Raw genomic sequence first — 12,271 nt, 5'->3', positions numbered from 1 at the left:
AATATAGCTTATTTTAAATGTCAACAGCCTAAAAGAATTAGTGGTTAAGAACTGTGTATTGGCATTTAATATCTAGGGTTCTAGTTTTGATAATAACATCTCATTTATAATGTACCAAAATATATACAACTTATTTTAAATATAAAAAACATTTTAATAATTTTCCTAATTAAATTAATTAATTAATGACACATGTTCAATTAAAATTTTAAATAATTTTAAGCAAATGTAATCGGAACTATTCTTGTACATCTAGTTTTCAACATTAATAATTTTTTCTTTCTCTGCCCGTCATTTTTTTTCTTATTATTTTACGATTGTTCTATTATTATTATCAACTTCTACTATAAAACTTTAAAATAGTATATTTCCTATTTTAATAATTTTAAAAATTTTTATTATTCAAATAAATTACTAAATTGACAAAATATTTTTATTAGAGTTAGGTAACTCTCGAAATTCAAAACACTTATTCTACTTTCCTTCTTTCTTGTTCATTTCATGGGAAAAGTCTTAAAAGAAAATAAAAGTCAAATTAACCCGAAATAAACGTTAACAACTGAAGGAAAACAAATTTCAACTGAGCAATTTATCAAACAAATGGAAGACAAATTCAAAACTGTCATATAACTTACACTATAGCCCCCGAGTTAAGAGCGCTGTTGATCATCTTCCTCTCCACTGGACCTATAATTTTGACCCTCCGATCAGCCACCGCCGGCGGAACCGGCGCACTAGTCCAGTCCCCTTCTCTGGTATACTTCATGAGAGAATAGATATTTCAGAGAGAGAATTTTAGATCTTTGCTTTTCTTATGGTTTTTGTTTCTGCTTGGGTTTTATTTCAAAAAAATATTTGGAGATTCAACTCAAAATTTAGAGTTTTCTTTTTTATTTTTTATTTCTAAAAAATAGAGAAGGATAAATCCCCAAACTTATTGCCGTCGTCCTGTCAGTATTCAGGTTTTTCATCAGCCAAGAATGCTTTAAACTCACGAGTTGTTTCAGTCAAAGCTTGGATTGGGTTTCTTTTGCAAACTACTAGTTTTGTTATAGTTTTTTTTTTTTTGAGGTTTATGGTGATGATTTGGAGCAGAGAGAGGGGGGAGGGAATGATGTTGGTTCTGTTTGAAAGAGGGAAGGGGAAGGGAAATGGTGGATGGAGATGGGGAAGACGAAGATGGAGAGAGGATATTTTTGATTAATTTTTTTTTTCTGTTTTTTAGTTAAATTAAGGGAAAATAAAATTTTAATTACGTGTCAACTTTTGATTGGTCGAGGAAATAAGTAGATGGTTTGATAAAAGAAATCTAGATACCTAACTTAAAAAAGTGGTATAATTTGAGAGTTAATTATTCAATTAAGCCTTAATAAAATCAAGTTAAAATAATAAGTTTAGTATAGTCAACACCTTTTCTTTAATGCGATTTTCTTCACAAAATCATTTTCATTAAATAAAAAATATTCATATAATTTAATATTTTCAATAATTTTTATTATTAAAAAATATTTAAATTAAATATTTAATAATTATATTTATTATTAACAAATATTTGAATTTATCCACAATATATGATTTTTTTTCACATTTTAATTAAATTTGTTACATGAATACATTTGAAAAACAAATCGCGTATTGATTCAAGATTGTAAAGATATACTATTTACAAATTTTCCTCATTACAGTACATATATAAATTTAAGTATATTCTGTATATAGTTTGAAATTATCTTTATGCTAAAATTTAATTTAATGAAAAAATATATTTTAGAAAAATATTTATAAAAAAGAAAAAGAATTATTTACTTTCATTGAAATAATAAATTAAAATGGTAGATATCAAAGAACCAAAAACAAGCAATAATTGTATATTTATTTTTTTTAATAATGAATAATTTAATAAAGAAAGTTACCATCTCACCGAATACCGATAAAGTCATGAAGTAACTCCCAAATCAATGTTACATTTTAATGAAAGTAAATTAATTTTTGCATATCAAATTATTTAAAAAGTAGTAATTTTTCATCCTTCATAATAATATTAAATATTTATCTCATTCTCAAAAATTATATCAGATGTTTGGTTAAACCAGTGAGTTTTGTAGTTAAATTCAAAGTAAATAATTTTGATTGATTATTAAATTTAGGAAAATATCAAAACATAATTTCTCCATTTTAATTAAAAAGACCAAAGCCCTTAGGGAACTAAAAAAATCCCAATTCATTTGGAGTACCATTCATCCAAAAATGAAAGCCCTACAGAATAGATAGTGTTGCCAAATGCCCAATATATTGTTGTAGGGTTCATATAGCTTAGTAGGCCTACATGCAGATGCAGGGCCATATGACCCCTAACTATTTCCTCGCCTAATCGTAGCCTGCTTTCTACTTTCACAACTTAAAGCCTAGACATAGGTACTACGGTTGGTCATAAGTCATGAGGCACAAGGTCATATATTCCAATCAATGTTCCTCTCATATTTTCTCTATCACCAAAACAAATAAAAGATTTACTACTTTTCTTTTGTGTTAAGAAAAAAAGAGAGTAAATGCCTAGTTAGTAATGTAACTTTTATAAGTTTTCATATTGAATCCTAAAAAGTATAAATTTTCATTTTAGACGCTACCGTTAAAAATTATTTTCATTTTGGTCACTTATCATTTTCTAAAAATAATGTTATTTTAAAAAAAAAACCTTGTATTTTTACAGAAAATTGAATGATTCAGCTATAAAGATGGAACTCAATTTTTTCCTATAACTCAAATTCCTGTAAAAACTCAAGTAATTAAATGGAAAAACCCAAGTTTTTTCCATTGTTATGAGAAAAGAAAACTAACATTAATTTAAAAGAGAGAAAAAGGTAAATTAAAAAATAAAATAATTTTTCCTTGTTAAAATCTAAAGTCTTTCTTATAAACATCTAAGTAAGATCATTGTAAACTCTCAAGCTTTTTCTTTTTGTTGGAAAAAAATTTAAATGAAATTAAAAAGATTGATTTTTTTTCTTATAAATAGTTAAATAGTTCATTGAAAAATCTCGAGTTTTCTTTTTATGAGAAAAAAAAAACTAAAATTAATTCTAAAAAAAAAAGGAAAAAAGTTTCACTTAAAAACATGAGTTTTTTTCATATAAAAACTCAAAAGTTTATATTAAAATTGAGAACAAATGATAAAAATAAAAACAATTTTTAATAATAATGCCTAAAATAACAATGATTTTTTAACTCAACTGTTTTATTTTTCAATGCCTAAAATTAAAATCTATGAAAATTAAATTCTTTAACTATATAGTTTTTATAAAGAAATGAGAAACAAATGAAAATTTGAAAGCCATTGGTTTCGCCTTGAAAGAAGGGCGCCTCAGCCAACATAGCAGATGTTGGGTTCAGGGCAAGGCATGTTACTTGGTTACATACATACACCCTACCCCTCCAATAACTAGCCGACAAACTACCTCAATTCACAAATCTATATGTTCCAAGTCTGGTTCCGTATGTAACAAGCAACTTTTTGTAACAAAATTATTTATATATAAATATTAAATTATAGCTTTGGAATTGTTTTTATTATTATTATAATTTAATTATTATTAAATAAAAAAATTGCATATTTTTAGAAAGGATACATCTCATATCCATATAATGAATTTCCATTTATTATGTAAAATAAAATTTGATTTATTTCAATTGTATATATTTAAGTACACCATGTGAAAACATAAATATAAAATATAATGTTGTATTACTGATCTGTAAAAGTTAATTTCTTGATTTGTTAATTTATTTATTTTTGAAAATTTGGAAAATGATCCATTTTCAGATGAATGTGTGTAAATATAATTAGGAGGATTATTCTTGTATTTTTTTGGTTATGAAAATTATTAGGAGTTAGGAGTAGTGTTTGATGGCTGTATCTATTTATTAGGATAATTTTTAATATTGAGGAATAAGGCAACGCGCAAAGACAAAAAAGGTCTCAAAAATCAGATCTTTAAGCAAAAGCAAAAGCAAAAGCTGAAACCACATCTTCTCTTCTGGGTCATCTTTACTCAATTCTGGATCATCTGTTTCTATCAAGTCCTTCCTTCACTCTACTTGATCTAACCAGGTACATTCTCCATGATCTTCTTCTTCTTCCTCTTTAGATTCATTTTTATTGATTTACCTACGTAGCTGCCCACCCACTCTTTTGCTACCCACCACTCGATCCACACACAAATTTGGAACCAATAATAATAATACCCATCCAGTAATGGAAGTGATTGAAGATATCCGGGTTTTGGGTCTGGATGAAAATTGAGATCTTGATTGCAATTTGCTTGTTTTGTGCTACCCCCAATATTGAAGTGTATTTAGATCTGCTGTTGTTATATGTGCATTCATTAATAATTGTTTTCTTAGGTTAGCCACTCTATTATAATTAATAACTATCATCATTTCGTCATCTTTCTATTTCATATTAGTAATTTCCCTTTTTTGTTTTTGGTATTGCTCTGTTTTAGATACCCTTAATTATAGTCGATCGGGGTTTCTCGTATTTCATCTTTTGTGGGTTCATTCTACCAACAATGTGGAGGTTCAAGCCATTTTTGCAAAAAGAGCCTGCAGGGCTCGAGGGCCGAACCCTTGACGTTGCCAATCTTAAACTTCATGTTCGGAATGTTATTGCCGAGGGTGGCTTCTCTTGTGTCTACTTAGCTAAGGATGCTCTACATGCTTCAAAGCAGTATGCTTTGAAGCACATCATATGCAATGATCAAGAGTCATTGGAGTTGGTTGTCAAGGAGATCAGTGTGTTGAAATCACTTCAAGGACACCCGAACGTCATCACACTTTATGCGCATACGATCTTGGATATGGGAAGGACCAAGGAAGCCCTTCTTGTCATGGAATTTTGTGATAAATCTCTTGTTAATTTCTTAGAAACCAGAGGAACTGCCTATTTTGAGGAGAAACAGATTCTTACCGTTTTCTTGCATATCTGCAATGCAGTCTTTGCAATGCATTGCCAGTCCCCGCCAATTGCTCACAGGTATTTGGTCCTAAAGCTCCTCAAGTTTTTAGGTTGAGCACATGAACTTCGAATTGAGCTTTTACCTTTCATTGAAGTTTAACTTAAAAATTTTTTGTAGCTTTGGATTGCTTTGTACATCTGTTATGTGGTACTGCCACACGCCAGCCTTTTTTCCCCTTCACACGTGAATAAGAGAAATGAAAATATGATCAAATAAAAAAAGATGCCATGATCCCAATTTATAAGGCCTAAAGTCAGAAATCTTTTCCAAGTTCGTTATAACTGCTCTCAGGTGCATGTTTCTTTACTTCTTGGCATTTTGATTTTTGCAGGGACTTGAAAGCTGAGAACATTCTGTTGGGTTCTGATGGATTATGGAAGTTGTGTGATTTTGGGAGCACATCAACCAATCACAAGCGTTTTGAGAAGCCTGAAGAAATGGGTATAGAAGAAGACAATATCAGGAAGCACACCACACCTGCCTATAGAGCCCCTGAGGTTGAATGAACAACTATTATTTTTATTACATTTTAAAACTTGTGGTGGTTAAAATAGTTAATTTATATGTTCATTCTTTTGTTGGAATAGATGTGGGATCTGTTCCGGAGAGAACTTATAAATGAAAAGGTGGATATATGGGTAAGCATTTTCATGTGACATCTAGATGTATTAGATTAGATATGCCAAGTACAAACTGCAGCTGCTATGTCATGTTGCAGGCCCTTGGGTGTCTCCTCTTTCGAATTTGCTACTTCAAGAATGCATTCGACGGTGAATCGAAGTTACAAATCTTAAACGGGAACTACCGGATTCCAGATTTACCAAAATACAGCTCTTCAATTACAAACCTAATTAAAGACATGCTTCAAGCATCACCTGTTGACAGACCTGACATCACACAGGCAAGCACTTTGCTTGATTGGTCATTCATCCTTGAATTTAGGTTAGTTTTAGATAGTCTATGCCCATGTTAATCTTTGGCAGAGATCTAACATCGTGTTAACTGATGTTGGGATTTTTCTCCCATGATGACAGGTCTGGTTTCGTGTTAATGAGCAGTTGCCTGCTGCTCTACAGAAGTCTTTACCTGATCGGCCACCTGAAATGCCATCTACTGAAGGTGACGATTTATACCAATTGACAGTTCAGTTCTCCACTTGAAGGTCTATACTTGTATTAAATTTAACTGCATCTTGCTATGGTAGACACTGGCGTGTGGGATGAGTTATTGAAGATTATAGATAGAAAAAGTTTGAATATTGGAGGCTTAGACATTAGTTTTCTTTGAACTTGAATGGATGCTTTGTGCCAATTTAGCAGGTGTTCCAAGGTCTTCAAATAGATCACCTCAGATGCCTTCTAGAAGCCCCCCATCCCCTCCAGTTGGGGAACCAGCTAAAACCTCACCACAGCCTGGCTTAAGGGCAAGTGGCGGACAGCTTGGTGCTTTTTGGTCTACTCAGCATGCAAAGGACGCAGATGTTGCTGAAGAGAAGAGCAGACCCAAATATGACGAAGATCCGACCAGCTATAGCTCAGTTAAACATAAGAGGAGTCCTATAAGAGGGGAAAATGTACAAACACATTCTCCTGCTCGAAGTACGCCTGATAAATCACACAAGCCTGAAGATGGCCTTAGTAAAGACATTGAAATTAATTTTTTTGAGAACAAGGATACCACCACTTCTTTTCAAGATGAGGCGTTTAACACCTTTGTTGCTGAATTTGATAGTAATAAGATCAGTTCTGGAATTATTAATAAAAATACTGGAAAAGAAAAAGCATTGGAGGCTGAAATAGTGAGGCTGAAAGAACAGCTAAAACAATCCAACTTGGAGAAGGCTGAGATGACTTCCAAATTTGAAAAGTTATCTGCAATTTGTCGGTTTCAGCGGCAGGAAATACAGGAGCTCAAGCAAACTCTAGCTGCTAGAACTCCATCTCCTAATAAAAGTACTTCAAGATATCATAACTCACCAGGAAGTCTGGTACAGTTTTCTTCTATTTTTTTTTTCCTATTTGTATGCATATACTTGAACTTTTTCCAATCACATATCTACCTGTTGGTTATGCTCTTGATTGACCTATTTGTTTCATCGCAGGGAGAGAAGGTTGAAGGAACATTTTCGGAATTTGCACAAGAAAAAGCTGGTAACTGGAAAACTGCTAGCCCAGAAGCAAAGCCATGGCAGGCTTTTCCAGAGGATGCCAAACCGCAGCAGCAGCAACCTCTTTCAAAGGATAATGTCCAGTCAGTTAGAACTAGAAATGGTCACTCAAACATGCATGCTGCTCAAGCAACTTTTGGTATGGAAACATGGGGTTTTGGTGCAGATAACTTTACAGCTGCCCCTACGGCCAGCTCCCAGAGATTAAAATCAATGATAAATGAAGGAAGTAGTTCCCAACGCGAATCAAAAATAAAGGAGAGTAATCCAGTTTCCCAGCCTGCTGGGTGGGCTGGTTTCTGATGTAGTCACTATGTGGAGTTAAATATATGAGGAATAGTCTGTCCTCACATTGACAAATTTAATACTTGTGGTTGGGAAATATGAGAGGAAAGAAGAGAGATTGAATAATTACGTGACTTGCCAGGCTTGTTTCCTGCTATTGTTTGTCTTGTCTGTGTGCAGTTGAACATTTGCACATTTCTCTGGGCTAAGCAGCAAATACAAAATGTATACTTGTTTTACTTGGTTCTTTCTCCAACATGACTTGATGTTTGGTTGTTTTTGTTCAAAGTGGTAGGTGGTGTGACGCTGCTTCAGAGTGACTAGTGTTTTCTGTTTTCTTTCTGACCGTAACATGCAGTTATTTGGTCGTATTTGATGCGTAAAATGTCTCACAGGCTATTATAGGCTCTGGTGTCCGTGATGTTCATTGAATTCATATTCATGGCTTTGTTGAGATTCTCTCCTAGTTCTTCCTCAGATGGTTAAGTTCATAAAAACAACCCATTAAAAGAAATCATTATAGAAAACTTGATCTTTTCCATTAAATGAGGATGACATCATGATTTTGTTAGACCAAATCAACAACTTATTTAATTCATGCCTGACATTGCAAATTGAAATTGGTATGTTCCATTTTTCCTTTATTTAAATGTGAAATGAATGAGTAAAATATCTTCGGTATTACCATGTAAAAAGAGTGGTGTTTTGCCCTCAAATCTGCAAGTATGATACTGGGTATATTATGGTGTTAACTATATTTGCAAATAAAACTAACCCTCCAAAACTCATATTTGCAACATTAGCATTCAGAATGATGGGCTGAAAATGAATTAAACCTGTAAATAATATTACTTTACAATCTGGTCTAGTCTAGTACAGTCTGAAAAGAAAATGAATCTGAGCCCAAATGAGAAAGGGTTACAAAGAATGAAGCCAAGCTGTTACTATCTAATACCAAAAACAGAATTGCACTACAATACATTGCTGGATGAATGATGAATCAAATTACAAACAAATAAACTATGTTCTGAATAAGGAAAAATGGCATCCTCCATTTTAACACAGTGCTGAATGATGTACAATAATAACTTGCCAGTACCAAGAATACTTTCAACCAATCCCAGAACCTGAAATTGATATTAAAATGGCAAATTCAAGACATGACAATAGAAGAAAAAGAAATAGCTTGAGATTTTTAAAACCATGATTTATAGCCTTTTCTTTCAAATCAATGTAATAAATACCAATCAGATAGATTCATGTTTGTACTAGATTACAGCAAACTACCACTTTTTAAGAAGCAATGCTGAACAAAGCACGGATTTCAACTTAAAAAACAAAGATATCATCAATCACCTTGCAGCTAGATAGCCTATAGTTGAATTATAGAGTAAAGCCAGGTTCCTTAAATGTCAGAGCAGCTTAATGGAACAATAACAACATCATGCATATTTCACTTCCACTCAACTATAGCAATGTTCACAGATGCTCCAATATAACATTGCCTCATGCTATTGCTTTAAATTTCAATCTAAATCACCTGTTCTAGCAAATAAAGGAAAAAATATCCTTTCAGAAGGAGGCTGTACCTCAGGTCAAGCTAAGATGAGAAGTCCTAGATACACTGATGCACCGAGAAATATGAATGATATCATTCCCCTGCAAATAGTGTACAAAAAGAATGTGAGCAGCAAGACAGAAATAATCATTGAAAACAGGACAGCCAATGCTTCAAGTGTCAGTTTCTCACCATATAAACCCCCATCCAACTCCATTGCAGGGGCAAGGACAAATTTCGGCAAACTTCTCGGCATCACTGGAGTTGACTCTTCGAGATATTAGATCATCATAGATATCTATGCAACAATATTAAAATCACCTCAAATTTAATGCTTAATTGAAAGAAAAAAAAATGTCAGAGGAAGCATCATCACCGAGACATACCATAGACTGAAAACAGACTGTTCATGACACCTGCAATTTCCAAAATAAGAAATAAGCAACATTTCTTTTCACGGAAGAGATGGTAGAATGAAATTGTTCTTTGGGAACGATAAAGAAAATACGACAAGAGAGCCTATACCGATGAATAGAATGGCGTAACGGAGAATATGAACTGTTGTCCTTTCTTGCAAAAACCAAATTAGAGCAAGGAAAATAATAAAACCTGAGGAATCCAATTTATATATGACAAAATTGTTAGCACTTCAAGTTCAACTCCTAGTTATAAAAACACAAGTCACCACAAGGTTATAAGGGTACTCACCGATGGAAAGTCCTCGAAGTGTCCACTGTTTGAATAATCATACACATTACAAGTTAAAAGTTTGAAAGTACTCTTTGAAGAATACAAAATAAAAAAGGAAAGAAAGAAAGTATCTAAATATTAATGCAAATTTTTATCAGGAAATACCATAATCCTTGATATCTTACATTTTTAGCATAAAAGAGCACGACAACGAGAGCAAGAAGAAAACAACCAGCAGCTATTCTTGCAGTGAGGAGATTTGTGGATGCAAGAATCAAAGCCATCCCCCAAAATGATGAGCCAAGATCTGAATGTAAAAGCAATTGTAGTAGCATAAGTATCACTAAAAAGCAACTTGTATTAGATGAAAGACCACGTAGTTTGAAAAAGATGCAATAAATAGTTTGAAAAGAATGGAAAACTAGTTTATATAGGAAAAAGGGAAGGAAAAGAATAGGTAACTTCGTATATAAAAGTTTAAATCAAGAAAATATGTATGCCGGTCACTCCATATGTGACGAGTTGTCCTCAGTGAAACATCAAGAATATGGCAAACACAAGTAGCCAATGACCACAAACTTGCACTCAAATTAGACATGTCTTGATCATGCACTCATATACAGATTACATACAATAATAAATGCAGGAGAGCTGTATCTTGTCCGAATAAGAGTAAATGGATCTTTCCATAAATTTCATAAAATAAAAATGTGTTTCTCACTTAGTTCTAGCATTTATGTCACATACCATGAAAAAAAAGAGGATGAGTTTAGAGATGAAAAAACTTACATCCAGCAGGTAAGATCACCCAATATATACCGCCTCTTGTCTGTGTTACTCCACCTTCATCTGCATGAACCTTGATCCCTTCTACCTACATCATTAAGTAAAAGGAACATTGATCATTGAGCAGACCATAATCCAAAGATTAAAACCAGCAAGATGAGTAGGTAGAAAAATTATGCAGCCAAAATCTAATGATCACATTAAAGACATGTTTAAACTCTTCATATGACATGTGATAAAGGAAAGGGATTTCTTACATGACCACAGGTAAGTTTGCAGGCAATTGCATGACTTGCTTCATGCAAGAATACTGTAATGAGCTTAAACGGCAGCAACAGCACTGTCCTCCATAGCTACAACAATCAGGGGGAAACATTAGGTCAATCCATTTAAGCAAACATAGGCAACCAGTTCAAATTCTGAAGAATGCTGTATCTTTTAACAGAAAGTCAACTGCAGTGAATCCTCCTAGAAAACTCCTAAAACCTTGGCATCCTCATCCTTATGAACAGCTTATGAAAATTGTTGTAAATGCCATAGCATTTATGAGTTCCTTATGAACAGATTTACAACAATTATTACAAAAGTAAATCATAAATGCTCCCAGAAAAGAACCCAATTTCCTTCAACGTGCAAACCAAGAAACTATTTAAACTGTTAATCTATTTCAAAATTCAAATTACCATCAATTCGATGGTTTCTCCAAAACAAGAAACTTATTAAATTTTGAACTAAAAGTAACAATCATGGCTTAGTCAACTAAACCGTAGATCTATCACCCTTCAAACAAACATAACCATGGGGCTCTTACCAAAATTACCCCATTGTTTTTACCGTGTTTATATTGTTTCCTTAAAACAACCAAAAGCATAGCAGAGAAAAAGATGATCTTCGTTATAAACAAGAGAAAAAAAAAATCAAGAAAGAAGCTTACAACAAGAATGACAACAGTGAAGACACCAATTGTAACCAGAAAGGTAACTTGGCCATTATTGCAGCAACTGTTTAGCTCCCAGTTCACCATTTTTCTGCCTTTATTTCAAAATCTAAAAAGAACCCTTTTTTTTCCAGGGGTCTTTTGTTTGGGATTTGAGAAAGTTAGATGAAAAAACAATGAGGGGGAAAAAGAAAAGAGAAAGAAAATAGAGGGGAAAAAAAGAAGAAAGAAAATGGAAAACTGAGTTGGTCTGTCTTTTTTCGTATTATGTTTTAGCGTCAACAACCTAGGTGACCAAGTTTTAGAAAGCTTTCATTTTGGTCTTTTTAAAATGAAATCTTTGTAATTTTGTCACTAAATTTTTAAATATTTTTATTATTTTAGTCACCTAGACCTAGTTAACTGTCCACGCTAGATCATGTTCATAGTTTCATTTTAATCACCTAACTTTTAGATAATTTTTATTTTAATTAGGAAAAAAATTAAAGATTAAAATAAAAAATAATAGAAACTAAAATAATGTATCAAAAATTTGTCAAATTATACTTACTTATCACATTATCATAAATTCTAAATTTTTATTGACACTTTGAGGGAAAAAAATTTCAATAACTTATTTGACTGATTTTTATGTTTTAAATTTTAAATTTTCAATATTGAAAAAAAAATAAAACTTCACGCAATGGGCTAAATAAGTAAATTTTGACAATTTTTAAAGCATGATTTTAATTAGTTTCTACCATTTTTTTCACTTTAATCCTTACTATTTTTTTACCTCAATTAATATTAGAAAAAAAAAGTATTTTTGAGTGACCAAAATGAAAGTAACATAG

At 32.3% G+C, this 12,271-nt stretch overlaps 2 protein-coding genes across 5 annotated transcripts; one reads left to right on the top strand and one right to left on the bottom strand.

The window, feature by feature from the left end:
- Nucleotides 1-3,868: 3,868 nt before the first annotated feature.
- LOC107915630 (AP2-associated protein kinase 1) lies at nucleotides 3,869-7,706 on the top strand. Of its 4 annotated transcripts, none has more exons than XM_016844787.2 (8): nucleotides 3,869-4,108; nucleotides 4,503-5,032; nucleotides 5,347-5,512; nucleotides 5,603-5,653; nucleotides 5,734-5,916; nucleotides 6,050-6,134; nucleotides 6,335-7,002; nucleotides 7,117-7,706. In XM_016844787.2, exons 2-8 carry the CDS (start codon nucleotides 4,569-4,571, stop codon nucleotides 7,483-7,485), a joined length of 1,986 nt encoding a protein of 661 aa, XP_016700276.2. In that variant the 5' UTR covers nucleotides 3,869-4,108; nucleotides 4,503-4,568; the 3' UTR covers nucleotides 7,486-7,706. The 4 variants fall into 4 exon arrangements, with proteins under 4 accessions (XP_016700276.2, XP_016700272.2, XP_040955641.1 ...); XM_016844783.2 differs by having other exon boundaries at nucleotides 3,939-4,108; nucleotides 6,332-7,002; XM_041099707.1 differs by lacking the exon at nucleotides 3,869-4,108 and adding an exon at nucleotides 4,149-4,401.
- Nucleotides 7,707-8,293: 587 nt separating this feature from the next.
- On the bottom strand, nucleotides 8,294-11,729 carry LOC107915659 (uncharacterized). Its single transcript, XM_016844794.2, has 10 exons — nucleotides 11,436-11,729; nucleotides 10,759-10,854; nucleotides 10,505-10,589; nucleotides 9,901-10,022; nucleotides 9,734-9,758; nucleotides 9,551-9,634; nucleotides 9,412-9,441; nucleotides 9,218-9,323; nucleotides 9,057-9,126; nucleotides 8,294-8,594 (listed from the first exon to the last, which is right to left on the bottom strand). Exons 1-9 carry the CDS (start codon nucleotides 11,523-11,525, stop codon nucleotides 9,063-9,065), a joined length of 702 nt encoding a protein of 233 aa, XP_016700283.2. The 5' UTR covers nucleotides 11,526-11,729; the 3' UTR covers nucleotides 8,294-8,594; nucleotides 9,057-9,062.
- Nucleotides 11,730-12,271: the final 542 nt, after the last annotated feature.

This window comes from Gossypium hirsutum, chromosome D08, assembly GCF_007990345.1.
Source record: "Gossypium hirsutum isolate 1008001.06 chromosome D08, Gossypium_hirsutum_v2.1, whole genome shotgun sequence".
Classification (NCBI taxonomy): Eukaryota; Viridiplantae; Streptophyta; class Magnoliopsida; order Malvales; family Malvaceae; genus Gossypium; species Gossypium hirsutum.
Note: the sequence above shows the minus strand (reverse complement) of the source record. Positions and strands in the feature narration are given on the sequence as shown.